This window comes from Giraffa tippelskirchi, chromosome 7 (genome assembly GCF_054371585.1).
Source record: "Giraffa tippelskirchi isolate mGirTip1 chromosome 7, T2T-mGirTip1v1.2.pri, whole genome shotgun sequence".
Classification (NCBI taxonomy): Eukaryota; Metazoa; Chordata; class Mammalia; order Artiodactyla; family Giraffidae; genus Giraffa; species Giraffa tippelskirchi.
In genome coordinates this window covers 4,748,892-4,776,843 of record NC_137281.1, presented here as the reverse complement: position 1 = coordinate 4,776,843, position 27,952 = coordinate 4,748,892, and the positions used below count along the sequence as shown (strand labels likewise).

Sequence of the window (27,952 nt, the reverse complement as noted above, 5' to 3'; positions counted from 1 at the left end):
CTGATTCCAAAGCTATATCTTCTTCTTCAGAGATCACGAATCTGACATCGTTCATCATAAGCTATCATCTCTCTGTATCATTACAAGAGGTTTTCAACCACTATTAATTTTGTGCTTTCTCTCTGCCCTGAGATCTCATCTCTGTTCACAGTTTTGATACAGTCCCATCCATTTTGGGGTTTTTGTTTTGTTTTGTTTGCTATTTTCACACCACTCATCACAATACTAGGCTCTTGCTCCAATATGGACATGGTGTTTAGATCAGAAATAGAAAATCCTGCTTATCAGAACAAAGAAATGTAAAGTTCTGCGGTTATTCCAAAATCACAGCTCTTTGTTCAGCTGAGGAGTGAGAACAGTACAGGTGGGTCTGGAAAAATATTCTACAAATTCTTCCACTGCTTTGCCTCCTTCTAAATACACTGGGAAGAATGTAATATATGCACCCTTCCAAGAAATAGTGAGTCAAAAGTAAAGGACAGAAAACAGAAAACTGGATATCTTTTAAAATTTGGCATTCAGTTTTGTACATAATTAAGCTCTGGGAAAACCTCTGATGTAACATGAAATGGGCAGATCATTGGAAGAAAGGGTCATTTTAAATTCGTGATGCCACATCATGTCTGTGTCAACAGGGCTCTAAGATCATGCAATGAAAACAGGCCTCCCAAGAGACACATAAGGAAAAAATGCAAAATATTCAAGGGGAGATTCCAACGTCCAAAGAGAAGCTATCCTCACCCAGGGAGAGCAGGTTCTTCTAGGTCTCCAGCATCATGTCCCTGTACAAGGCCCTGTGAACAGGGTCCAGGCATTCCCACTTCTCCTGAGAGAATTCGATCACCACATCCTTGAAGGTTAACCATCCCTGAAATGAGAATTTATTTCACCAGTGGATCATGAGAAGAGTTCCTATCTTCATAAAAAGTGAAAAGATGATGAGAGGGGTAAGGATTGATTCAGATATGTTCTGAAAGAGTTGTGTTAAGGTATGAATTAAAAAAACTACGATCATGGCATCTGATCCCACCAATTTATGGCAAATAGATGGGTAAAAAGTTGAAACAGTGGCAGATTTTATTTTCTGAGGCTCCCAAGTCAGTGTAGATGGTGACTGCAGCCTATGACAAACCTAGACAGCAGATTTACAAGCAGAGACATTACTTTGGTGACAAAGGTATGTGCAGTCAAAGCTATGGTTTTCCCAGTAGTCATGTACAGATGTGAGAATTGTACCATAAAGAAGGCGGAGCACCAAAGAATTGATGCTTTTGAAATGTGCTAGAGAAGACTCTTGAAGAGCCCCTTGGACTGCAAGATCAAACCAGTCAATCCTAAAGGAAATCAACCTTGAATATTCATTGTAAAGACTGATGCTGAAGCTGAAACTCCAATAGTTTGGCCACCTGATGCGAAGAGCTAACTGACTGGAAAAGACTCTGATGCTAGAAAAGATTGAAGGAAAAAGGAAAGGAGACAGAGAGGATGAGATGCTTAGATAGCATCACTCACTCAATGGACATGAATCTGAGGAAACTCCCGGAGATAATGGAGGACAGAGGAGTCTAGCGTGCTGCAGTCCATGGGGTCGCAGAGTTAGACACAACTTAGCAACTGAACAACAAAAAGCAGCTTGCAGAATTTTATTTCTCCAACCAACTATTGAATTCCAGCCCCCAGGGAATAAAAGATCAGTCTAACCACTGGATTGCTAGAGCATTATCTAGGTGATTTATTTATAAGATATAAAAATTTAGTCATGGAGAGGAGTAAGGTATTACTCACACCCTATTTGGCAAGTTCTCATGGCCTTGCCTAGCTGCACGGTGGCTGTGAAATTAAGAATACACATTGCTATGTATTTGAAGCTATCAAAGGAATGAAGAAAGTCATTGCACTGTAGTGATCTTCACTGTGAATTTATATGTGGATATAAAAATGAATGAAAAAACTGAAAAGAGCAAGAAAAAACTACACTGGGAAACAAAAAACTTCATGTCTTTGAGACAAACTTAAGTTCAAATATTGAAATAATAATTTAAAATAATTTCACAACTATAAACCTTTCATATATCCCTCAGGTTGAGGCAGGATGGTATGAATGACATCCTAAAATGGATTTTTTTCATTTACCTACTTTGATGCTGGAATCAGAATATTTATATTAAAACTTAGAGACTCATTTTAGCTTGTTAAGATTCGGAAAAAATCTAAAGGGAAACAAATCTGTGAGTTAAAAAAAAAACACAAAGGCCTCATTTAATTTTAAACTCTCATTTGGGACAAGGAAGAGACTGGTCATGGGTTACGTGGGGTATTTTACGCTCAGGATAAAGACAGCGAGTTGGTATATCTCTTTCAACAGTTTTCCTTGACTACCTTGCTATTTGGGGCTTCCAAGATGGCTCAATGGAATCTGCCTGCCAATGCAGGAGACACAGGCTTGATCCTTGGATAGGTAAGATCTCCAAGAAAAGGAAATGGCAACTCACTCGTGTTCTTGCCTAGGAGATCCCATGGACAGAAGAGCCTGAGGCTATAGTGCATGAGGTCACTGTAGGACACTGCTTAACGACTGAACAAATTCTCCATGGTGGGTGGTAAAATTTCAAGTTATCTGTCAAATAAGAGAAAAACTCATGAACACTGATCTTTTCAAACAATTTTACTGAGTGCTCCAAGCACAAAAAAGTGTTTCTGTCCTTACTTGTGACATTGTTTTATTTCTTAAATATTTTATCTGCCTGCTATATTCATTTTTTCTCTTCATGTAAATCAAGGAACACAAAAAGGACATGAAGAGATCTGTTTATAAGGTGCACATTCACAGACGCATGGCGAGGTTCACCCGGTGTTCAAAAGACAAGACGGGCCCGAGATGCTGTCACTGCCTCCAGGACACCAAATCCACACTCCACTGTAGTGTCTCCCCTTAGACTCGGGAGCAGATGGACACTAGTGAAATAATCTGCAGGCTGAGACTCTGGCTGCATTCTCCCCCACCCTGAAATAGGAAATCAGCCCTGAAGCAATGTCCTTGTCTTTTTGTTTGGAAATAACCTTCTTGTCCCATCCAGTTTCTACCTGTGAAAGCTTTCCCTTTTGTATAACTCCTTTGGCCACCTCTGTTAACTAGATGGGATGTTTCCAGATGCATGAGTCATAGATAGTCAATTATCTTTAAATTTACTAAGTTAAATTTTTGTACTTTTTTTTTTCCCTTTGGCCCTGCCTGGCATCTTGTGGAATCTTACTTCCCTGACCATGGATCAAATCCATGGCCTCTGTGGGAAAGCATGGAGTTCTAACCAGTGGGTCGCTGGGGATTTCCCCAAGTTTTGCACAAAATACACTGATAATTCTTTGCTCCACTATTTTCATTACAGCTGTCTGAAGTGTGTGGATAAGTAACTCAAGAAAGGGTGTGGAAAGTAACTCAAGTGCAAATTATGAACATGTAATCCCCAAACTGCATGTTGTTTGGTTCCATCATGGAAAGAAATCATCATAGATTCTTTCAAGCCTGAGAGCCAAATGCTGCATTTTTAGCTTCTGTTACAAAGTACTGGCTTCCCTGGTGGCTCAAACAGTAAAGAATCCACCTGCAATGCAGGAGACTCAGGTTTGACCCCTGGGTTGGGAACATCTCAAGAAATGGCAACCCACTCCAATATTCTTCCCTGGAGAATTGCATGGACAAAGGATCCTGGTAGGTTACAGTTCATGGGGTCGCAAAGAGTTGGACACGACTAAGCTACTAACACTTTTCACTTTCACAAAGCACTGAAGTGGGATAAAACTGTGTAGTGGGAGGAACATAATTCATCCAGGGTTGTGACAAAAGTGACTAAAGTTTATTAATCAAGACAGGAGACCCATGATACATTCTGAATAAAACAGTAGCAAACGGTAATGGCAGAAATTAAATGTGAACTATACACATATACATACTATTTGACTTTTTCTGATTAAAATCCACTCAGAAAACTGCTCTCTTGATGGTCAGATGGTATGGCACCCTGTCCAAAAACACACTGTGGTCTATGTATGGAAGGGTACCCTGAATATAGTGAGCATGATAAATCATGTCATAGTTTTACATTATTCTCTGCCCATTCCTGATGCTAATTCATACACCACTGAATTTGACAATTCTGTGTCCCCGCTATCCAAGGAAAGATGGATATGAATTAACTACACCTAACGAAGTCAACCCCTTCATCTCACTGATTGCTTTTCAGAGACCATCATGAAATACCTGTGAGAAAGCTATAAAATAAAACAAAATGCTTTTGAAACTTCTGCAGGAAAGTCATAAATAGTAATGTCATCTTCTTAAGAAAACTCAAGTAATTAAATATTTACACACTGAAGATAATGGGCTATTTCTACATATGTCTTAAGTTTCAACATATTTAACATACATATGCTATAACCTTCAATATATTTATTTTATTTTATTTTTTTTTTGAGTGGGGGTTGCAGTTTATTTTCAGATACACTCAGAGGGTGGGAGGTGGCCAGCCGGCTCCCTCTACGTCCCCTCCCTGCATTTGGTTTAATCAAGAACTCCTCTCCCCTGACCTCTGAATCCCTCAGCTGTGCAAGACAGACGAGGCACTTGACCCCACCATCAGGAGGGGCTCAGGCAGGTGTGGGGTGCGGAGGGTAGAGGTTGGGGGCGGAATTCAAGTATTCACAGTTCCTGTGCATACCCCCGGATTACACTGTGCCCAGGCCAGAAGGGAGGCCCCCCGTCCTGGGGTTCCTAGTGGTGTTTCTAGCCCTTCTCTTACTCGGAAACTTCAAGATGCGCTCCCTACTCCTCCTTCCTTCCCTGACAATGACAAACCGCAGTCCTAAACCCTGTAGTCCAGGCGAGGCGGGGGCCCCTCCCTTCCTCCCCTGGAGTAGGGGGCTGTGGCGAGCTCTGCTTGTAGTGACGGGTGGGAGCAAGGGGTAACACGTGGGAGGAAGAGGCCCTCAGGAGCTCTGGCCTGCACCCCACCCCACCCCGAATCCCTGAGAGTCCACCTGCAAAGTCAGTATGGGCGGGGGCGGGGGGCTGGGGGTGGGAACAGGGGCTGGGGGGAGCCGAGCAGTACCTCGTCCCACCCCCTGCTCCCCCAGTCCTGTTCCCAGGGAATGTGATGCTTAGGAAGGTCCAGGACTGGGCTCCACGCCCAGCTTTCAAGCTCAACCTTCCAGAGCTGCTGAATCTGGGGAAGGGTAGAGCTACTAACCCCCATAGCCCAGATGTCCTGGCTTTGGGCAGAGTGGTGGGAAGGGAGGGGTGCCCTCCCAAGGGTATTATAAAAAGCTAAAACTGTTAATGACAACTTGGGAGAAGTGGTTCCCAGCCTCTAGCTTCCCCAAGTTATCAGTCTCCCCAGCACCAAGCAGACAGGGCTGAGGGGGTCCCAGAGAGCTAAGGGAGAGGCCACCGCCCCCCTCTGAGAGGGGGCCCGTTAGCACCATGCAGTGTTGGAACACCCGGCAGTCTGATGGATGCCCCTGGGCAAGGGCCCTCCAAAGCTGGAGTGCTCACTTAACTAAAGCTTCTGTGCTCTTAATGAGGGGCAGGGGGACACCCCTGCTGGAGGGGAGGTGAGGGGAGAAGCCAGGGCCAAAGTCCACACAGGGGTCTCAGGACCCCAAAGGGCCCCTCCAGGAGTCATGACTTGAAGAATCTTCGTACCACAAACTGGCCCAACAAAACCACAGCCAGAACTATGGCTACGTTCTTGATGGGGCCGTTCCCCAAGTCCAGGGCTGCCACCCAGCCACCCCTCTGCGCGATCCACCGGGCGATGCAGCGACGCAGCATGAAGTCGGCCACGAAGCAGGTCACCTGGCCCAGGAAGCCGGTCAGGCCGCGCTGGTAGACGTGGAGGGCCAGGCGGTAGCCGAAGCCCAGCAGAGCCACCACGCGGCCCCAGTTGATGCCGCTCTCAAACAGGCTGGAAGCGATCTTGGTGAAATACTCATAGGCATTGTCTGCTGTCGGCTGCAGGTGCTGCAGCATGGCCTGGAACTCCGTGTCGTAGCGCCGGTTGATGTCGTCCCCGATGATGGCGAGCTGGCGACCCACCTGCCCCATGGTGCTGCTGGGTTCTGGGTGCAAGGTGACCATCTCTGGGTCAGTAGGCGCAGCTGCCCCCTCAGCCTCCTGCTCTTGCTGATGGCGGTAAAAGACATAGCTGCGGAAGACCTCCTCCGTGTCCCGGGCTACCTGCTCCTCCGAGGTGGAGGAGGGGTCAGGCTCGTCGCAGCCCTGCTCAGGGGGACCTGGGCCTTGTCCGGAAGCCATTCCTCAGGTCCTTCCCGGACCCTGGCCCAGGCCCGGGATGGCCCAGCGGGGCGGAGGCCAGAGGTCGTGAGGGGCCAGGGGCTGCTCCCAGGGTCGGGTCCCCAGGCCTCGCTTCCAGGAAGGGATGTCAGTGGATCCCCGGTGTCTGGAGTGCAGCCTCTGCCGGTCCCAGCGCGGCCCTAGGGACCCGCGGGGCTGTGGCGATCATAGAGGCGCCGGCAGCTCGCGGCTCCCGTCAGCTCCCTCTAGAGGAAGTCGCTCGGCGGCCGCCGGATGCGAAGCCACAGCCTGTGGCCTGAGGCGGGCTCAATATATTTAATATAATTTTTCTATACTACATAATATTGCAGACTGAGGTCAGAGAACTAAAGATTTATTTGTTCCTAATATGAATTGTCTTATGTGTAGTCTGCTGTAAGAACTGGTCCAAAAGTTTGACAAATTCATTACACTTGAAAGGATTCTCAAAAATACGAATTTCTTGGTGAATCTTAAAAACATACGGTTTCTTAAAGTTGTTTTGACATTCAGTATATCTGTACAGTTTCTGACTTGCATGAATTACTTCATTATGCACAAGGTCTGAAAATATGATGAAAAGCAATACAACATTTATTACCTGTGCAAGCCTGCTCTCCAATATAAATCCTCTCATGTTCCATAGTTTTAATCTTTGGCTAAAGCTTTAGCATATACAACTTTTTAAAAAAATTAATTATTTTAATTGGAGGCTAATTACTTTATAATATTATGGTGGTTTTTGGCATACATCAACATGAATCAGCCACAGGTATACATGTGTCCCCCCCAATCCTGAACTCTCCTCCCACATCCTGCCTCACCCCATCCCTCTGGGTTGTCCCAGAGCACCAGCTTTGAGTGCCCTGCTTCATGCATTGAACTTGCACTGGTCATCTATTTTAAATATAGTAATATACATGTTTTAGTGCTATTCTCTCATCCCACCCTCACCTTCTCCCACATAGTCCAAAAGTCTGTTCTTTACATCTGTGTCTCTTTTGCTGTCTTGCATATAGGGGTGTTGTTTTTGTCTTTCTAAATTCCATATATATGTGTTAATATACTGTATTGGTGTTTCTCTTTCTGACTTACTTCACTCTGTATAATAGGCTCCAGTTTCATCCACCTCATTAGAACTGACTCAAATGCATTCCTTTTTATAGTTGAATAATATTCCACTGTGTATATGTACCACAACTTCCTTATCCATTCGTCTGCCGATGGATATCTAGGCTACTTCCATGTCCTAGCTATTGTAAACAGTGCTGCAATGAACACTGGGGTACATGTGTCTCTTTCAGTTCTGGTTTTCTTGGTGTGTATGCCCAGCAGTGGGATTGCTGGGTCATATGGCAGTTCTATCTCTAGTACAGCCACTATGTTCTCCATAGTAGTTTGCATTCCCACCAACAGTGTAAGAGGGTTCCCTTTTCTCCACATCTTCTCCAGCATTTATTGTTTGTAGACTTTTTAAAAATTAATTAATTAATTTTAATTGGAGGCTAATTACTTTACAATATTGTGGTGGTTTTTGCCATACACTGACATGAATCAGACATGAGTATACCTGGTCCCCCATCCCAAACCCCCTCCCACCAGTTTGTAGACTTTTTGATGGCAGCCATTATGGCCAGCGTGAGATGGTAGCTCATTGTGGTTTTGATTTGCATTTCTCTGATAATGAGTGATGTTGAGCATCTCTTCATGTGTTTGTTAGCAATCTGTATGTCTCCCATGGAGAAATGTCTGTTTAGTTCTTTGGCCCACTTTTTAATTGGGTTGTTTATTTTTCTGGAATTGAGCTGCATGAACTGCTTGTATATTTTGGAGATTAACGGTCAGTTGTTTCATTTGCTATTATTTTCTCCCATTCTGAAGGCTGCCTTTTCACCTTGCTTATAGTTTCCTTCGTTATGCAAAAGCTTTTAAGTTTAATTAGGTCCCATCTGTTTCTTTTTGTTTTCATTTCCATTACTCTGGGAGGTGGGTCATAGTGGATCTTGCTGTGATTTAGGTCAAAAAGTGTTCTGCCTATGTTTTCCTCTAAGAGTTTTATAGTTTCTGGTCTTACACTTAGCTCTTTAATCCACTTTGAGTTTATTTTTGTGTATGGTTTTAAAAAGTGTTTCATTCTTTTACAGGTGGTTGACCAGTTTTCCCAGCACCACTTGTTAAAGAGATTGTCTTCTCTCCATTGTATATTTTTGCCTCCTTTGTCAAAGATAAGGTGTTCATAGGTGTGTGGGTTTATCTCTGGGCTTTCTATATTGTTCCAATGATCTATATTTCTGTCTTTATGCCAGTACCATAACGTCTTAAGGACTGTAGCTTTGCAGTACAGTCTGCAGTCGGGAAGGTTGATCCCTCCAGTTCCATTCTTCTTTCTCAAGATTGCTTTGCCTATTCGAGGTTTTTTGTGTTTCCATACAAATTTTAAAATTATTTGTTCTAGTTCAGTGAAAACTACTGTTGGTAGCTTGATCAGGATTGCATTGAATCTATAGATTGCTTTGGGTAGAATACTCATTTTCACTATATTGATTCTTCCAACCCATGAACATGGTATATTTCTCCATCTATTTGTGTCATCTTTCTTTCATTAGTGTTTTATAGTTTTCTATACATAAGTCTTTTTGTTTCCTTAGGTGAATTTATTCATAAGTACTTTATTCTTTTCATTGAAATGGTGAATGGGATTGTTGCCTTAGTTTCTCTTTCTGTTTTTTCACTGTTAGTATATAGTAATGCAAGGGATTTCTGAGTATTAATTTTATATCCTGCAACTTTACTATATTCATTGATTCAGTTCAGTTCAGTTGCTCAGTCGTGTCTGACTCTTTGCGACCCCATGAATTGCAGCACACCAGGCCTCTCTGTCCATCACCAACTCCCGGAGTCCACCCAAACCCATGTCCATCGAGTCGGTTATGCCATCCAACCATCTCATTCTCTGTCGTCCCCTTCTCCTTCCGCCCCCAATCCTACCCAGCATTAGGGTCTTTTCCAATGAGTCAACCCTTCACATGAGGTGGCCAAAGTATTGGAGTTTCAGCTTCAACATCAGACCTTCCAATGAACACCCAGGATTGATCTCTTTTAGGATGGATTGATTGGATCTCCTTGCAGTCCAAGGGACTCTCAAGAGTCTTCTCCAACACCACAGTTCAAAAGCATCAATTCTTCGGCGCTCAGCTTTCTTCACCGTCCAACTCTCACATCCATACATGACCACTGGAAAAACCATAGTCTTGACTAGACTTGACTATGGTTCATTGATTAGCTCTAGTAATTTTCTGGTGGTATCTTTAGGGTTTTCTATGTAGAGGATCGTGTCATCTGCAAACAGTAAGAATTTTACTTCTTTTCCAATCTGGATTCCTTTTATTTCTTTTTCTTCTCTGACTGCTGTGGCTAGGACTTCCAAAACTATGTTGAATAGTAGTGGTGAGAGTGGGCACCCTTGCCTTGTTCCTGATTTTAGAGGAAATAGCATGCACAATTTTTGTGTGGTTTCTTTGAAAGCCATATATTTTTAAGTCTAATACACTCTGAAGTCTTAAGAAAGCCCTTGCTAACACAGTTCCATGACTTCTCTTCAATATGGACTCTTATTGCATAACACTTCAACTCAAGGTGAAACTTTTTCCACTCTGATTGCATCTGTAAGGCATTGCTCTAGTATCGTCCCCAAACTTTGCTGTTTCAGAAAATTCCTTCCTACAAACATATCTGTGTGGCTTGTCTCCAGGATATATATTCCTACATACCTAGAGAGTGAGTAGTAATTGTAAAAACTGCCATAGTCATTGCATTTCTAAGTGTAAAGTATTTGATGAATCCTGAGTTTAAGGCAGCACCTAAAAGCCCTGCCACATTACATACACTTGTAAGGATCTCCCTAGTATGGATCATCTGATGATTGGTGAGATATGAGCCCTGAGTAAAGGTTTTATACACTCATTATCACTTGTAAGCTTTTCCTTCAGAATGACTTCTTTACTGAATCTTAAATTCAGACTGTTGTCTAAAAGCCTTGACACACTCATTACATCAACATAGCTTCTATGTATTATAGTATCAATTTTCTCATGAAGCCTAAATGGAAACACCTGACAAAAGCCTCACCACAGTGATTACATTTGTAAGGTCTCTTGCGTATGCATCACCTGATGTCTTTTTAGGCCTGAATGCAACCTGATGCATTTGCCCCACTCATTACATTTGCTTTCTCTGCATTATGAATTCCCTGATAATGTGACTAATGAGACTTGTATTGAAGCACTGGTCACATATATTACATTTACATTCTTTCTCTCATGTACAGGTTACCTTATGGTCCCCTTAAGATTTACTGCACTCTACATGTATGGCTTCTTTCCAGTATGATTTTTTTTTTCATAATTTGTAAGGTTTGAATGCCTTCTAAAACACTTGCCACAGTCACTACATGGGTAAGATCTCAGAATTCATTACATGATGGTTAGTTAGTTCTGAACTCAGAATCCAAAGCTTTGCCACACCCACCGTGTTTGTGCAGTTTTCCTACAGTTTGACTTTTCTGAAGGTCAAAAGGATGATATACTTTACTGCATTTATTACATCTGTAAGTTTTCACTCCAGTATGGATTCACTGATTATCTGCAGAATGATTCCTGTGACTGAAGGCTTTGACATATAAATTACATTTATATGGTTTTGCCTAATGGTCAGTTATGGATGAATGTGCAATGAAAGCTTTGCCACACTAATTACATTTGTATGATTTCTCTCTAGTATGAGTTCTATGATGAATTATAAGGCCAGAAATCTGACTAAAGGCTTTGTCACACATGTTACATTTGTAAGGTTTCTCTCCAGTATGAATTCTCTGATAATTTCCAAGGTTTGCATTTTGAGTAAAGCACCGGCCACAAATATCACATTTATATGGTTTCTCTCCAGTATGAATTCTCCAATGATCTATACCATTTGCACTTTGACTGAAGGTCTTGCCACATATATCACATTTATATGGTTTCTCTCCAGCATGAACTCCCAGAAGAATTCCAAGGTGTGCATTTTGAGTAAAGCACTGGCCATACACATCACATTTATATGATTTCTCTCCAGTATGAATTCTCCAATGAACCATAAGATAAAACCCTTAATGGAAGGCTTTGCCACATAAATTATATTTATATGATTTCTTTCCTGTATGAACTGCTTGATGGTTGGTTAGAGCTGAACGTGTGTTGAAATCTTGGTCACATTCATTACATTTGTAAGTTTTCTCTCTAGTATGAATTCTCTGAAGAATTCCAAGGCTCGCATTTTGAGTAAAGCACTGGCCACAAACATCACATTTATACAGTTTCTCTCCAGCATGAATTCTCCGATGAACTAGAAGGCTTGCAGTCTGACTACAGGCCTTGCCACATATATCACATTTATATGGTTTCTCTCCAGTGTGAATTCTCTGATGAGTTGCAAGCTTGGCATCTGGACTAAAGGCCTTGCAACATACATCACATTTATAGGTTTCTTTCCAGCATGAACTGTCTGATGAATTCCAAGGTGTGAATATTGACTAAAGCGTTAAAGATGAAAAGAAAAATACTTCACAAATTCATTCACTCTCTGCCTCCTTCTGGATGCATAGGGAATAGTACAATATGCAAGTATCTATTACTTTTAAAGAACTACTAAACCAAGACCATAGGGGTAGAAAATAGGAAATTGGATATTTCAAAAGGTTGAAATTAGCTTTAAAAATACTTAAGCTCTGGAAAAACTCCTTATGTATCATATAGTGGGCAGATCACCTGAAGAAAAGACAAGTTTAAATTCCTAATGCCAATGATGAAGCTTTTCATGTCTGAGTCAACAGGGCTTTGAGCTCAGTCACGAAAAACAGGCTACCAAGAGGCATCGAGAGAAAATGCAGAGACACACCCCCAGGGTAGATCCCAAACTTCAAAGGCAAGTTATCCTTACCCACAGAGAGCATATTTCTGAGGGTCTCCATCATCACATCCCTGTACAAGGCCCTCTGAACAGCGTTCAGGCATTCCCATTCCTCAGGAGTGAATTTGATGGCCACATCCTTGAAGGTCAACTGTCCCTGAAATGAAAATACATTTCACCAATAGGCTCTGAGTAGAGGTTTTTTTTTTTTTTTTTTTTTTTCACACAAAAGGAGAAGAGGAAAAAGAGGTAAGGATCATTTCAGTAGAAATGATAAATCCATGGAAAGCTATTTGGAGTAAATTGTTTGTCTCTAATTTCCTACATTAAATATTGTTTCTGAAATAAACAATGAATCAAAATTAGTAAAGTTGGGACTTCCCTGGTGGTCCAGTGGTTAAGACCCTGCATTTCCACTGCAGGGGTTTTAGGTTCAATTCCACCTCAGGAACCAATATCCTGCAAGATGCAACTTGCAACCAAGAAGAAAAGACAAAAAAATTAGTAAACTTGATTTCATGGTTTAAATAGACAATGGAAAGAATAAAAAAAAGGAAAAAAAAGGAACTGAAAAAGAAGAAAAAAGATAAAACAGACAATGATATGAAACACCATCTAGTCCTGAGATCTCTTTCTGAACTTTCCATTCCATTCCCAAACACTAAGAAATTGAAGGAGGTCCTCATATAGTTTTAAATGTACTATAAAAAGTCAGAACTGATTCCTGCTTCCAGATTTTTCAGGTACTGGGCATGTTAATAACTGACTTCCAGATACAGTTTCTTTACCCTGGTTGACAGAGAGCAGACAGCGCATCCAGATGGGCCCTCAGCAATCCCTGCTGCCCAAAAGCACTGAGACCCCATCTCCAACCTGTGGATGAGAAGCCCTGCCCAGGGCGGTGCCCAGGGGAGCCTCCTCACAAGGGCCAGGTCACCAGGTCATGGGAAGATGGGATCTAAGAGGAGATGACAAGGACTAAGAGAAGGTCCCAGGTGAATGTGAATAGAAAGGTGTCAGGTAGGATACTTCAGCGTCAGAATAATTAGTTAGCACAGAGAAGGGCATTTCAATAATAACAGACTGAGAATAAATTCATAATATGACTTTACCTGAGAAAAAGCCATCCCTGACTTTTCTTTCTTCTTCCTCTTTTGAGCTTTTCCCTCAGGTATCATGAGTGTTTAGAGGTCATGCAAGTTGAAAAAATGTTGCTTAATGCTTACAATTAACACATTCCTTTCTTGTGCCCCAACCACACACACACAGGGAAGACCTCACCATGTGGAACAGACAGTCCTCTCCTGCCACTGTCACAGGAGGGACTCAGGACAGTAAACACCCACACTGAGAAGAACAAGGAGTTTTCACACACTTTCTTCAACCATACTTCCCTCCAGATAAGGTCACACACACACAGCAGTGTTTGGGACCTCAGCTGACCCAATAATTCCCTTGAGGTCACAGACCAGGCCCTAGTCCATCCTCACGCAGAGTGGAGTACCTCAGCCTTCAGGAGTGAAGGACTCAAAAGTCCTGATGCTCAAGGCTAGATGCACTCATTTCAGTTCAGTTGCTCAGTCGTGTCCGACTCTTTGCGACCCCATGAACTGCAGCATGCCAGGCCTCCCTGTCCATCACCAACTCCCGGAGTCTACCCAAACCCATGCCCATTGAGTCATTGATGCCATCCAACCATCTCATCCTCTGTCGTCCCCTTCTCCTCCTGCCTCCAATCCTACCCAGCATTAGGGTCTTTTCCAATGAGTCAACTCTTCGCATGAGGTGGCCAAAGTATTGCAGTTTCAGCTTCAACATCAGCCCTTCCAATGAACAACCAGGATTGATCTCCTTTAGGATGGATTGATTGGATCTCCTTGCAGTCCAAGGGACTCTCAAGAGTCTTCTCCAACACCACAGTTCAAAAGCATCAATTCTGCGGCGCTCAGCTTTCTTCACCGTCCAACTCTCACATCCATACATGACCACTGGAAAAACCAGAGCCTTGACTAGACAGACTTTTGTTGGCAAAGTAATGTCTCTGCTTTTAAATATGCTATCTAGGTTGGCCATAACCTTCCTTCCAAGGAGTAAGCGTCTTTTAATTTCATGGCTGCAGTCACCATCTGCAGTGATTTTGGAGCCCAAAAAAATAAAGTCTGACACTGTTTCCACTGTTTCCCCATCTATTTCCCATGAAATGATGGGACCAGATGCCATGATCTTAGTTTTCTGAACGTTGAGCTTTAAGCCAACTTTTTCACTCTCCTCCTTCACCTTCATCAAGAGGCTCTTTAGTTCTTCTTCACTTTCTGCCATAAGGGTGGTGTCATCTGCATATCTGAGGTTATTGATATTTCTCCCGGCAATCTTGATTCCACCTTGTATTTCTTCCAGCCCACCGTTTCTCATGATGTACTCTGCATATAAGTTAAATAAGCAGGGTGACAATATACAGCCTTGACGTACTCCTTTTCCTATTTGGAACCAGTCTGTTGTTCCATGTCCAGTTCTAACTGTTGCTTCCTGACCTGCATACAGGTTTCTCAAGAGACAGGTCAGATGGTCTGGTATTCCCATCTCTTTCAGAATCTTCCACAGTTTATTGTGATCCACACAGTCAAAGGCTTTGGCATAGCACTAGGTGCACTGGGGCCCCTTAAATATTACTGGGAATCAGCCCCACCCAGACTTTCTGAAGGGAAATCGCTAATCAGGGTACAAAGGTATTTGCAAAATGCCTCAATGCCGTAATTTACAGCCTGAATGAGTACCACTCAAGAAATCAAGCCCCGCATACCCTCCACTTTTCCAGTTTTATTGAGGCTGAATTGACTAATGAAAAGGGTATGTGTACATATAACATGCACAGTGTGATGATATGACTTATGTACACTGTGAAATATTTATCACAATCCAGTAATCAAAATGGGCTTCCGTGGTGGCTAGTAGCAAACAATCTGCCTGCCAGTGCAGGAGTTTCGGGTTCAATCCCCGCCTCAAAAAGATCTCCTAGAGAAGGAAATGGCAACCATACCAGCATTCTTACCTGGGAAAACCCATGGACAGAGGAGCCTGGCGGGCCACAGTCCATTCGGTTGCAAAAGAGTTGCCCACGACTTAGCAATTCAAAACACACAGCAACTCCCAATTCCCATGTTTTTTTGTGTGTGTGGTGAGAACACAACGTTTCCTCTCAGCAAATTTCAAGCTGTAGTAACAAAGTAGGATTAACTATAGTCAGCAAGCTGCACAAAGCTCCCCAGAATATACTCATTTTACATCTGAAAGTCTCTACCTTTGGACCAACATCTCCCATATATTTTCACCATGTCCCAGTTCCAGATAACCACCATCCTACTGTCTGCTACTACTCAGTGTCACTTCTTTATATTTCACGTGAAAGCTAGCACATACGTGTTTTTCTCTGTCTTACTTCACTTAGAATAATGTTCTCTACATTCACACAAGTTGTCTTAAGTGACAAAAATCTACATTTCTATGGCTGAATAATATGTCCTTATATATATGTGTATATATGTGTGTGTGTGTTTGTACATAACTTACCTGGAACCTTGGGGTCTTTAATCAATAGAAATAATTAACAGACCAGAGGACAAATTCAGACAAGGCTTTATTGTGGCTCCTGCCGCAGTAAGAGCAAGAAAAAGTAGCTGCCCTTGCTGTTTTCCAACAGGTGGGAGTGGGAGGTAGGCCAGTCCCCTAAATGGGGTGAGGGTAGGGGGGATTGGTGGGTTGGGCAGGATGGAAGCTGAGGTGATCTGCCCCTGCCCTCCCCTCCCTTTGGTGCTGTTGTGGGCAGAGATCATGGGCACACCCCTGCTTTTGTTTCTGGAACCTCAGAAATAGCAGCTGGCCTGTGGCCTTTTAATTTCTTATCGTTCAGAATTGCCCTGACTGCACATGTGCGGGATCACAGTTTCTTTGGTCCCTTACAGTGTCTTTGTGTTCTGCTGCCCAAGGAGACATTTGTCCAGGAGCAAGCCCTGCAGCAAAGGGCCTCAGATCCCAGTCCGTCTCATGTGCTGTGTGCTCAGACACTTCAGTCGTGTCCTACTTTTTCTGACGCTATGGACCTTAGCCTACCAGGGTCCTCTGTCCATGGGATTCTCCAGGCAAGAATACTGGAGTGGATTGGCATGCCCTCCTTCAGGGCATCTTCCCAACCCAGGGATCAAACCTTCGTCTCTTATGTCTCCCGGAGTGGCAGGTGGTTCTTTACCAATGGTACTACCTGGGAAGCCTGTCACACACACGTTTTTATAACTGACTTATTTGTCAACAGACATTTAGGTTATTTCTACAACAAATGATTGTTGTGAGTAAAGAAATATTGGTTATACGAATGCAGGTAACTCCTTCAAAATACTGATTTTTCACAGGACATTCCGGGTGGTCACAGGAATTCCAGGTTAAGAATCTGCCTTGCAACAAAGAGAACTCATGTTCAATCCTTCATAAAAGCAGGGCACACCCCTCCTTTTGCTTCTGGAGCCTCAGAAATAGCATGGGGACATAAGATCCCACATGAGGCGGAGCAACTAAGCCCATGCACTGCAAAGATAGAGGCTGCGTACTCCAGAGCCCCCATGTCATGATGAAAGGTCCTGTGTGATGCAATGAAGACCCCATGATCCACAACTAAGACCCACTGGAGTCAAATAAATAAACAAATATTTTAAAAAATATACTGATTCTGCTTCCTTTGGATATATAATCAGAAGTGAGACTGTGAGATCCTACGCATGTTCTATTTGTAATATTTGAGGAACCTCCATACTGTTTTCCATGCACTATTTACATTCCCACCAACCATTCAAAAGAGTTCCTGTTTATCTGTGTTGTGCAAGTATGTGGCACATGCACGTGATTTGGAAAGACATGGAGAGAACCCCACTGCACAGGCAGCAAGAAATAGCAGCTGCATCATCTGCAGAATAAGCCTTTGTACTACAGATTGCTATGGAGCTGATGGTCCTCGGAGACTATGAATAATCCTTCCCTGTGCCTGTGAGCTAAGTCGCTTTAGTCATGTCTGACTCTTTGTGATCCTATGGACTGTAGTCCACCAGACTCCTCTGCTCATGGAGTAGGTTGCCATGCCCTCCTCTCGACTCAGGGATCGAACCCGTGTCTCTTACGTCTCCTGCATTGGCAGGTGATTCTTTATCACTAGCACCACCTGGGGAGCCTGATCCTTCCTTACATCGTGAGATTTTCCTTCCCTAAGGAAATCCCTCTGCCATCAAAGTTTACCACCATTTTCCTTTGAGGTTGAAAGACCCTTATGAAATTTCATCTGGCTCAACACACTCTCCACACATTCAGTAATAATCCACCCATCGTGCTATGCAATCCCCAGAAAGATTCTAAGGTTTAACAACTCATGCATTTATGATGGAATAATACACATGAAGGTGCCCAAGCAGCAAAGCGGATTCAAGACAGCTTCTTATCAGTCACAGTGACCTCAGCCAGCCCAAAAACTGTCATCTCCAAACTCTAATAAGAAAAAGCACATGTGTATGCTGATGTACATGCCCCAGTGAGACTTCAACATCTTCCAAAGATACACTCCAAGGTCTCTTTTTTTTTTTCCTTCCAAATGCATTGGAAACCTTCTTCATTACAACTCAAAATAACAGAAAATACTGAAAGTAACCAACAAAATGATCTACGGGATTTTACCAACAGTTATTTTACAGGTTGCATAATGATTCTTGCCCTTCCAAAAGACATCACAAAATCCACTCCATGGAGTCGATGCTGTGGGGAACTTTCTGGATCCCACCTCCAGGACCAATGCACTCGTCCCTCCCTGTGGGCTCAGCTCAGGCCTTGGTTCTAACACACTGCAGGGTGACAGTCCTCTTCCCAGGTCCACTTCCTTCCTTCCTTCTCAGGTGTGATCGTGACTTTCCCAGTCAACTAACACACGCAAACCTCAGTCACAGCATCTGTGTCCCAGGGAAACTGAGCTAAGACACTATGGCATGCCCGCCCTTCCAGGCAACACACAATTAGCCATGAGCCTACATCCAGGTCCTCCAGTCAAAACTGAGACCACCCTTGTCAACAGTTCCACACAACGTGATCCCACAGCTGTTGCAGTGAAGAGCCAATTCTGATTCCAAGTTGGAACTGTTTCTTTGCCCTGCTTCTCACTGCTGTTGTTAGTGTAATCATCCATAATGGCTGGCCTCAGAGGACCCTACCTCTTGGCCTGACTGTTAAACTAAAGTGCCTTTGTTGAGCCCGCAGGGAGATACTCTGACCTCCCAACCTGTGAATGGTTGCAGGAAAGGAGAGAGGAACACAGAAGGATGGCTGTCCCTGAGATGTACTGCGAGACTGATGGCCCTTCTGAGTTTATTTCCTCACTGCTTCTTTCTCTAGTTTCACAAAAGAATCTAGCATCCAGACACCAACGAGATGGCTATTTTGAGATATTAGTTAGCCATCTTCTTGGTCGGCTGGTTTTCAAAACGAAGTCCCATTGTTTGCCTCAAGAAGTCATCTCCCTGAAGCACTGGCCTCTCTCGCAGGCAGCAGAGCGAGCTTGAACTGGGTCACACCACTATGCTTGCGACACACGCACACACCATTCAGAGGGCTCATCCAGAGGCTGAAACTTGCCTCCTCTCACAACTCTCCTAGAACCCCGATAGCTTCCTCTCCACTTTTCCATTTTTTTCAACACTTTTCTGTGCTCTGTTGAGCAACAGGGCTAAACAGCAGACACCACTGGGCCGGGGCAACACACAGACACACACAAGCCGCAAATGCAAGGGTACTCAGTATGGAGACCAAGAAGCTGGCCCTCCTGGGAAAACTTGCCAGGAACTGAGGATATCACAGTTTTAAAGGTCCTTGAGATTTGGCTCGATTGAGCTCAGTGAAGAAGTCACAGAGAAAGGCCCCAATCTCACTGCCACCTGTTGTCCTAACTGAACCAACTAGAAGAGACCCTAGCTCTTTAAGGAAGGGGGGCCTCCTTCATAGCCCCTTAGATTCCAAAGCTTCTGGCCACTCTCACCAGAGTAAAATCAGTATTCCCCACTCTGAGTAGATAAACTGCTGAAAGTAATGTTTCCCTACTACAGCCCTCATGATTAAGTCTCCCATTAACAGGATTACCAATCCTCACAGGCTTCTATTCTTAAGATCTTATTATCCAATCAGCCCACATGTTGCACACCAAGACCTGAGCCTGTTAATAACCCTGTCTCTACATCCCACACAGCTGTGTACAGCACTCATGTCACTGGCTTCACAATTCCAGGACAGCCTTCCTTCTCCAATTAATTTTAATTAACTAAGACAACCACTCCTACTCAACTCTATCAAAGGTTTGTTAGCTAGAAGCATTTTCAACCAATTTTTTATCTCTGACAATATTCCACAAACAACATTCCCACAAATAACCAGGCCTCATTACTTGAAGCTAACTGCTCCTTGTCCACCTGCCCCACATAATCATTTTAGGTTTAGTGTAGTGACAGTCAACTTTAATGCACAAAATCTAAAATTATCCCTCAAATGTCTTCAGATTCTCCAATCTCTTAAGATATTTTCCCATTATTATACACCACTTTCTACTGCACTTGTCAGCAATCCATAATTCAGCATTATCCACACTGGGTCTCACTGACTGGAAAACTACCAACCAAAACTCACTTCTTTAATTCAAATAAAACACTAGTATCAGACCAAAGAGGCTTCCCAGGTGGCTCAGTGGTAAAGAATCCTTCTGCCAATGGAGATGCAAGAGACGGGGGTTTTATCCCTGAGTCAGAAGATCCCCAGGATTAGGAAATGGCAACCCACTCCAGTATTCTTGTCTGGGAAATCCCATGGACACAGGAGCCTGGCGGCCTACACTCCATGGGGTCTCAAAGAGTCAGAAATGTCTGAGCATAGAGTCCATTTTATATTTTTCTTTGATTCTATAGCTCATACCAGTAACCAGCATCACTGACAATAATCTCCTAAAATGAAGAGTCTCTGTAGTCAATTAATTACCCTGGTCTTTTAAACCAGAAAAAGACAGCAATACACCTAACACTCAAGAAAGAACTCCAGCTCCACCACCAGATGCAAAGATGAAATTCTAAGCTAGTTCCTGAACAGGTGTTTTGGTATATTTACAAAATTATTAAGTGTCATGTCTCAATTATAATGACTTTCCCCCTATAAATTACTATATATTTCGTGCACGATATGTTACCTCAGGATTTTACACTGAAAGGAAATTAGACCACGGGCCTCTCAAGGTAACAAGTGAATTTACTTGGGGAGGAAAGGCTGGGGGATTAGGAAGGTCTGAAGTGACCCGAGACCACAGATATGGAGTAGAGGGGACCCTACAGGTGGAGCTTAACAAAAAAGTGAAAGTGAAGTCGCTCAGTCGTGTCCAACTCTTTGTGACTCCGTGGACTGTAGTCTACCAGGCTCCTCCATCCATGGGATTCTCCAGGCAAAAATACTGGAGTGGGTTGCCATTTCCTTCTCCAGGAGATCTTCCCGACCCAGGGATCGAACCCTGGTCTCCTGCATTGCAGGCAGATGCTTTAACCTCTTGAGTCACCAAGGAAGCTTAACGAGACTAAAAAGCAAAACACAGTACCTCACTATTCCCGGGGCAACTGCACCTAACAAGTCTCAGCTTTAGGAATTGCTGTAAACTCACGTCCTTTGACGGAGAAGGCAATGGCACCCCACTCCAGTACTCTTTTGCCTGGAAAATCCCATGGATGGAGGAGCCTGGCAGGCTTCAGTCCATGGGGTCACTAAGAGTCGGACACGACTGAGCGACTTCACTTTCACTTTTCCCTTTCATGCACTGGAGAAGGAAATGGCAACCCACTCCAGTATTCTTGCCTGGAGAATCCCAGGGACAGTGGAGCCTGGTAGGCTGCCAGCTATGGGGTCACACAGAGTCGGACACGACTGAAGCGACTTAGCAGCAGCAGCACGTCTTTTGAGGGGAAGACACCAGAGATTCCCAAGCGGTAGGTTCCAGAGGAAAGGGACAATGAGGGGCGGAGCCTAGGATACACGCCTGCGTCTGGACGTGTGAGGGGTAGGGCCAAGCGGTGCCAGGCTGGGCCTGGCAGAGCCTACACCTACCTGCTTGTTCCTGTTTGGTTCCAGGGGTATCTTGTCAGGGTTAAGTAGTACTTGAGGGTCTCTCATGTCTTGTGTTGCACCACTGATTGCTCATTACTTTAAGTAACTGTAACACTTTCAATAAAACCTTAAAATTCTGTGGGATAATCGCAATGGAAAGAAAGGTTTTGGCATAACATTTGGAGTTCTACATGTCCGACGACAGAGGATGAGATGGTTGGATGGCATCACCGACACAATGAGTTTGAGTAAACTCTGGGAGTTGGTGATGGACAGGGAGGCCCGGCGTGCTGCAGTCCATGGGGTCACAGAGTCGGACATGACTGAGCAACTGAACCAAACTGTATTTGGAGTCCTGCTGATGAGGCCAAAGTGATTCAGAGGCCTGGGAACTGAAACCTGGTCTGGTGGCCAGCTTGGTGTTGGGTGGGGCTGGATGTGGGGTGCTAGCTGAACCCAGGAGTAGTCCTGCAATTAGAATTAATTCAAGCAGTTAAAGTAAACAAGAACTGGCTTTGTGTAGGGATGACAAGCGAGAATGTGAAACACACAACTTTTACAAAGGCCTACTTCATACTAACAGTTCTAAGGAGAAAAATGTCTTGACATTCCACTTCTTCAAGGATCAAGCTTATTAGTCACTGCAGTGGCCCAGCGACAGTGCACCCTGAGGGGAATGCAGGATGGAGAAAAGCAGGCACCATACTGTGCTTTGGACATTCTGGCCTTGGTATTTCAGGAAGGGTCTCTTGGGTCCATCCACCTCTTCACCAAGTCCAGATAAGTTTGGGGGAGTCTCTCCTGGTTTTCAGATCTCCCAGTTACTGGTTGATTGTTGGGGTCCTTTAATGGACTGGAACGTGGTGGTACGGAGTCAACGATAAGCAAGTAGAAGAAAGAAAGAGGCTGATATTCCCTGGTTTACGCAGAGAACCAATAAAACCCTAAGACAAAGGGTTTGTGCCGCTTACGTAGGCACAGGGCACCCTCTCGAGGTCTTGAAAGCTCGGGCAAGTAAGTAAGCTCAGTGGCCCTCTGCGGTCCAAAGAATTAGCCTGAAGGAGAGAGAGAGAGAGAGATGAAGACAGATATGGAGACCCAAGCTCTGAAGGAACAAGGGTGTTTTATTCAACATAGTGTGGTATATATACTGTCTTACCAGGCAGCTTTTTCAGCAAAGATAAGGATCAAAAAAACCTTACAAGTTTTAAAGGAAACATAAGGCTAGAATCCATATCAAAGAGAGAGGGTTGTAAATAATCACTTTTACCATATGGTCCATATTAGAAAGGAAGAGGGTCGTAAATAGTTACTTTTCACCATATGGAAAAGCTATCGAAGGAAATGCATGCATTCCTCAGTCTCCGGGAGCAGCTTGCCAGCTCTAAGGAAGAGGGGATTCATGACAGATCAAAAAACAGCACACAGGAAGCCTCCTGTTAAATGCTCCCTAACAGCTGATGACCCCAATTTTGTTTGGCAGTGTTTTAACATACATAGCGCCCAGTTAAAACAGTAGAACTTCCCTGGTGGTCCAGTGGTAAATAATCTACCTGTCAATGCATAGGACCCAGGTTTGATCTCTGGTGTGGGAAGATACCACGTGCCTCAGAGCAACTAAGCCCGTGCAACACAAGTACTGAGCCTGTGCTCTAAAGCCTGTGCTCTGCAACAACAGTAGCCCCAGCAATGAGAAGCCTGCACACAAGAACTAGAAAGTCACTTCTGCTTGCTGCAACTAGAGAAAGCCCATGTGCAGCAAAAAGAGGCTCAGCACAGCCAAAACAAAAAAAAAGACAGAGTCCTCTGGACTGACCAAAAGAAGCATCAAAATGCCAGTCTCCAACCACACCTCAGCCAAGTTTATGTGGAGAATCCATAGCCCGACTGCTGCAAAAAGAGAAAGAAGCCAGCACAATGAAGACTTAGCATAGCCAAAAATAAAGTTTAATTATTAAAGAGAGAAAAAAATCTTTAATGAGAAATGCATTCTTCTTTATAAAAGTTTCTTTTCCATGCTTATGATGACAAAGCTTCAAATACTTATATGAGAAAAACTTGTTTACATCATAATATATAATACTTAAGTCAATACTTCAACGTAATGGAATGTCAAATTACTATATGATCACTTGATGGTAAATAGGCAATTTACCTCTTGTTGAAAAACTGTAATACATTTTCTCTCATTTCTTTGTTGTTTCTGAAAGATCTGTCAGTTGTGGACAACAAAGCACATTGTAAAATATAAAGTCTTAAGAAGATATTAGAATTTATTTTGACCAAAATTACCAACTTTGCACTATTTAGAAATATTTCTATGTGTATTATCTGACTGAACTCAAGTCCTAAAGGAACTGTCTTTACATTTACAGGGCACCTACTATGTTCCGTCATTGTCTATGTGCATTTTAACGTTACAAAAGTCTCAAAATAACCCACTGACTTATGTATTTGTTAGTGTAAGGCAGGCAAGAAATGTAAATTAAACATTAAATCTGGGTCATAACATGTGGATAGAAAAAGTAACGCTAAGGAAAAACTATTGAAAAAAACAAAAGAAAGAGGATGGCAGGATTTAAGAGATTAGCACTGAAACATATGTATTACCTCATGTGAAAGAGCCAGTGCGAGTCTGACGTATAAGCGAGTGCTCTGGGACAATCTGGAGGGATACAGTGGGGAGAGAGGTGGGTTCAGGAGGGAGGAGACATATGTACGCCTATGGCCTATTCATGCTGATGTATAGCAAAAACCATCACAATATTGTAAAAAAAGAAAAAAACATTAACTGATGGTTAGTTAGGCCTGAACACAGAATCAAAGCTTTCCCACACCTAACACATTTGTGTAGCTTTCCTCCAGTTTGAATTTTCTGAGGGTCAAAAAGTTGATATATTTTACTGCATTCCCTACATGTGTAAGCTTTCACTGAGTATGGATTCTCAGATGATCTGCAACGTCATTCCTTGTGACTGAAGGGTTTGCCACATAGATAACATTTATGTGGTTTCTCTCCTGTATGAACTTCCTAATGGGCAGTTAATGCTGAACATGAACTAGAAACTTTGCCACATTCATTTCACTCGTATGTTTTCTATACAGTATGAATTCTGATGAATTGTAAGGCCTGAACACTGACTAAAGGCTTTGTCACACTCATGACATTTGCACTAAGATGTTTCTCACAACTGTCACATTTCAAATCTTTCTCTGAATTCTCCGATGGTTTCTAAGTTCGTCATTCCAAGTAAAGCACTGGCCATATACATCATATTTATATGGTTTCTCTCCTGTCTGAACTACCTGATGATGAGTTACGGATGACTATGCCTAAATGGTTTGTCACAATTTTTATATTTGTAAGGTTCTCTCCAGTATGAATTCTCTGATGAACTGCAAGGTTTGCATTCACACTGAAAGCCCTGCCACATGTATCTCATTTATATGGTTTCTCTCCAGTACAAAGTCTCCGATGAACAGCAAGGTGTCCGGTACGACTAAACGCCTTGTCACACACATCACATTTATATGGTTTCTCTCCAGTATGAAGTCTCCGATGAATTGCAAGTTGTCTGCTTCTAGTATAGGCATGGCCACATACATCACATTTATATGGTTTCTCTCCAGTATGAAGGATCTGATGAACTGTGTGGCTTTCTTTGCGAGTAAAGGCCTGTCCACAGAGATCACACTTATATGGCTTCTCTCCAGTATGAACTCTCTGATGAATTCCAAGTTGTGATTTTTGACTATAGCCACGGCCACACACATCACATTTATATGGCTTCTCTCCAGTATGAAGGATCTGATGAATTCCAAGTTGTGATTTTTGAGTATAACCATGGCCACATACATCACATTTATATGGTTTCTCTCCAGTATGAACTCTCTGATGAACAGCAAGGCTTGCACTCACACTGAAAGCCTTGCCACATACATCACATTTATATGGTTTCTCTCCCGTATGAGTTCTCTGATGAACTACAAGTTGTGCGTATCGAGTAAAGCATCGGCCACATACATCACATTTATATGGTTTCTCTCCAGTATGAATTCTCTGATGAACAGCAAAGTTTCCAGTATGATTAAAGGCTCTGCCACATACATCACATTTGTATGGTTTCTCCTCAGTATGAATTCTCCGATGAACAGCAAGGTTTCCAGTATGATTAAAGGCTCTGCCACATACATCACATTTGTATGGTTTCTCCTCAGTATGAATTCTCCGATGAACAGCAAAGTTTCCAGTATGATTAAAGGCTCTGCCACATACATCACATTTGTATGGTTTCTCCTCAGTATGAATTCTCCGATGAACAGCAAAGTTTCCAGTATGATTAAAGGCTCTGCCACATACATCACATTTGTATGGTTTCTCCTCAGTATGAATTCTCCGATGAACAGCGAAGTTTCCAGTATGACTAAAGGCTCTGCCACATACATCACATTTGTATGGTTTCTCCTCAGTATGAATTCTCTGATGAACAGCGAAGTTTCCAGTATGACTAAAGGCTCTGCCACATACATCACATTTGTATGGTTTCTCCTCAGTATGAATTCTCCGATGAACAGCAAGGTTTCCAGTATGATTAAAGGCTCTGCCACATACATCACATTTATGTGGTTTCTCTCCAGTATGAATTCTCCAATGAATTGCAAGTTTTGTAGTTTGATTAAAAGCCTTGCCACACACGTTGCATTTATATGGTTTTCCTCCTGTATGGATTCTTTGATGTCTAGTGAGTTCTGAGTCCTGAAGAAAGGTTATGTCACACTCATTACATTTGTAAGGTGTTTTCTTTTGTGTTTCATGGTCTGGTAACAATTCTGAAGGATGTATAACAGCATTCTCATGTTTATGAGAAAAGCCTTTGCAGACATTATGCGTTCTCTGAGATGATAAACCTGAGGCGCTGACGTTTGTCACAACTTGACTACATTCAAAAATTATCCCTTCAGATTGTACCATCTGCAATTCATCCTGAAAGCTTGATCCATGCCTTTCAAAAAGTCTATTTCCTGCATCACTTCTACTATGATGATCTCTTCCATCAGTGAGGTTTTTGTTATGGGCTGTAGACAATCCTTTGTCATTTCTTTCATCATCTGTCCACAGAAAATCAAAGTCATGTATATTTTCCTGGATCTTCCTGAGGCGAAAATCTTTGATTTCAAGGATTTTAGCTCTTCCAAACTTCACTCTTTGAAAAATTTCCCCTTTACCACTGTTTGCTTTTGCCTGTAATTTCTTGATCATATGTATATAAGACATATCTACAAGACATAAAAAACCACAGGTATTCTATAAGTTACAATTCATAAATTATTTCTTGTCGAACACATGATATTATACCAAAAGTCATATCCATCATGAACAGAATTATGAATCTGCGCAATGATGATCTTAAAACTATAGAACACTAAAGGAATCGAACTCTTTAAAAAAGAGTGATCATATGTAATTCAAATTAATTTTAGGGTAGTGTAGTTTCAAACACAATCAGAAAGCATTCATTTTATGCAAACTCATGTCAGTTCGCAAAGAAAACGTATTTTCCCACCATGACCTCAAAGCTCATCCTACTTTGTACTAAACACACTGCTGTCTCATAATTGAGGAGAAACTAATGGTATATTGTACACACTTTATGCATACTTATACATATTTAAATGGTAAAGAACATACAGGACTAGAGAGGTGACTCAGTGGTAAAGAAACTGCCTGCCAATGCAGAAAACACGGCACAGGGGGATACAATCCCTGGGTCGGAAAGATCCCTTGGAGCAGGAAATCACAACACAGTGCACTATTCTTGCCTGAAAAAAATCCCATGGATAGGAAAGCTTGGTGGACTATAGTCCATGAGATCACAAAGAGTCAGACAGGACTGAGCAACTGAGCAAACAAGCATCAAACAGGCCATACACTGGAATGGTAAACAATGCAAAAGAAGCATTCTAATGAATAATGTAAAAAATAAATGGCAGTTAGTAACTGTTCAACAAATACTGTATTGAGAAAATAAAGAATTCCGTAAACTACATATATATATATATATATATATATATTTTTTTTTTTTTTTTGCTGGACCATGTGGCTTATGAGATCTTGGGTTAAATCTAGGCTCACTGCAGTGAAACTACTGAATCCTATCCACTGGACTGTCAGGGAATTCCCTAAAATAATTTAAAAAATAAAGAAATAAACACTTTTGTAAATACCTCTTAGAAACCTATCAGTAGATAGACATATAGGCATTTTATGACATTAACAAGTGGTTCATGTCAGTTATATTGTGTAATACAAACAAAACCGTCATTTTTACAAAAAAAAATAAGTGAAACATTCTCTACTTATACAATAATCATTCAATACATCACCTCCCTATCTACATAGTAACCTAAACTCACCCAGTTCATTGGCTCCAAGATACATGTAAAGGAACACGCTTCGGGGCTTCCCTTGTGGCTCAGAGGTACCCAATCCGCCTGCTAGTGCAGGACACACAGGTTTTACCCCTGATC

At 42.7% G+C, this 27,952-nt stretch overlaps 1 protein-coding gene and 1 pseudogene across 5 annotated transcripts in view; both read right to left on the bottom strand.

Moving 5' to 3' along the window:
• Positions 1-3,832: 3,832 nt before the first annotated feature.
• LOC145515164 (bcl-2 homologous antagonist/killer pseudogene) lies at positions 3,833-22,479 on the bottom strand (annotated as a pseudogene). The gene is made up of 4 exons (XR_014060716.1): positions 21,425-22,479; positions 15,324-15,485; positions 12,305-12,431; positions 3,833-6,892 (listed from the first exon to the last, which is right to left on the bottom strand). The product of XR_014060716.1 is annotated as a bcl-2 homologous antagonist/killer pseudogene (transcript).
• An 870-nt stretch (positions 22,480-23,349) lies between these two features.
• The window catches only part of LOC145515104 (uncharacterized), a 45,890-nt gene continuing 41,287 nt past the window's right edge, over positions 23,350-27,952 (bottom strand). For 3 of the 4 annotated variants that reach the window (XM_081514689.1, XM_081514688.1, XM_081514690.1), the window contains one exon: positions 23,350-26,701. In XM_081514689.1, the coding sequence (XP_081370815.1) occupies positions 24,864-26,701 (1,838 nt within the window). In that variant the 3' untranslated portion in view covers positions 23,350-24,863. The remainder of the gene's footprint in view (positions 26,702-27,952) is intronic. The other variant, XM_081514692.1, reaches the window with a different exon arrangement.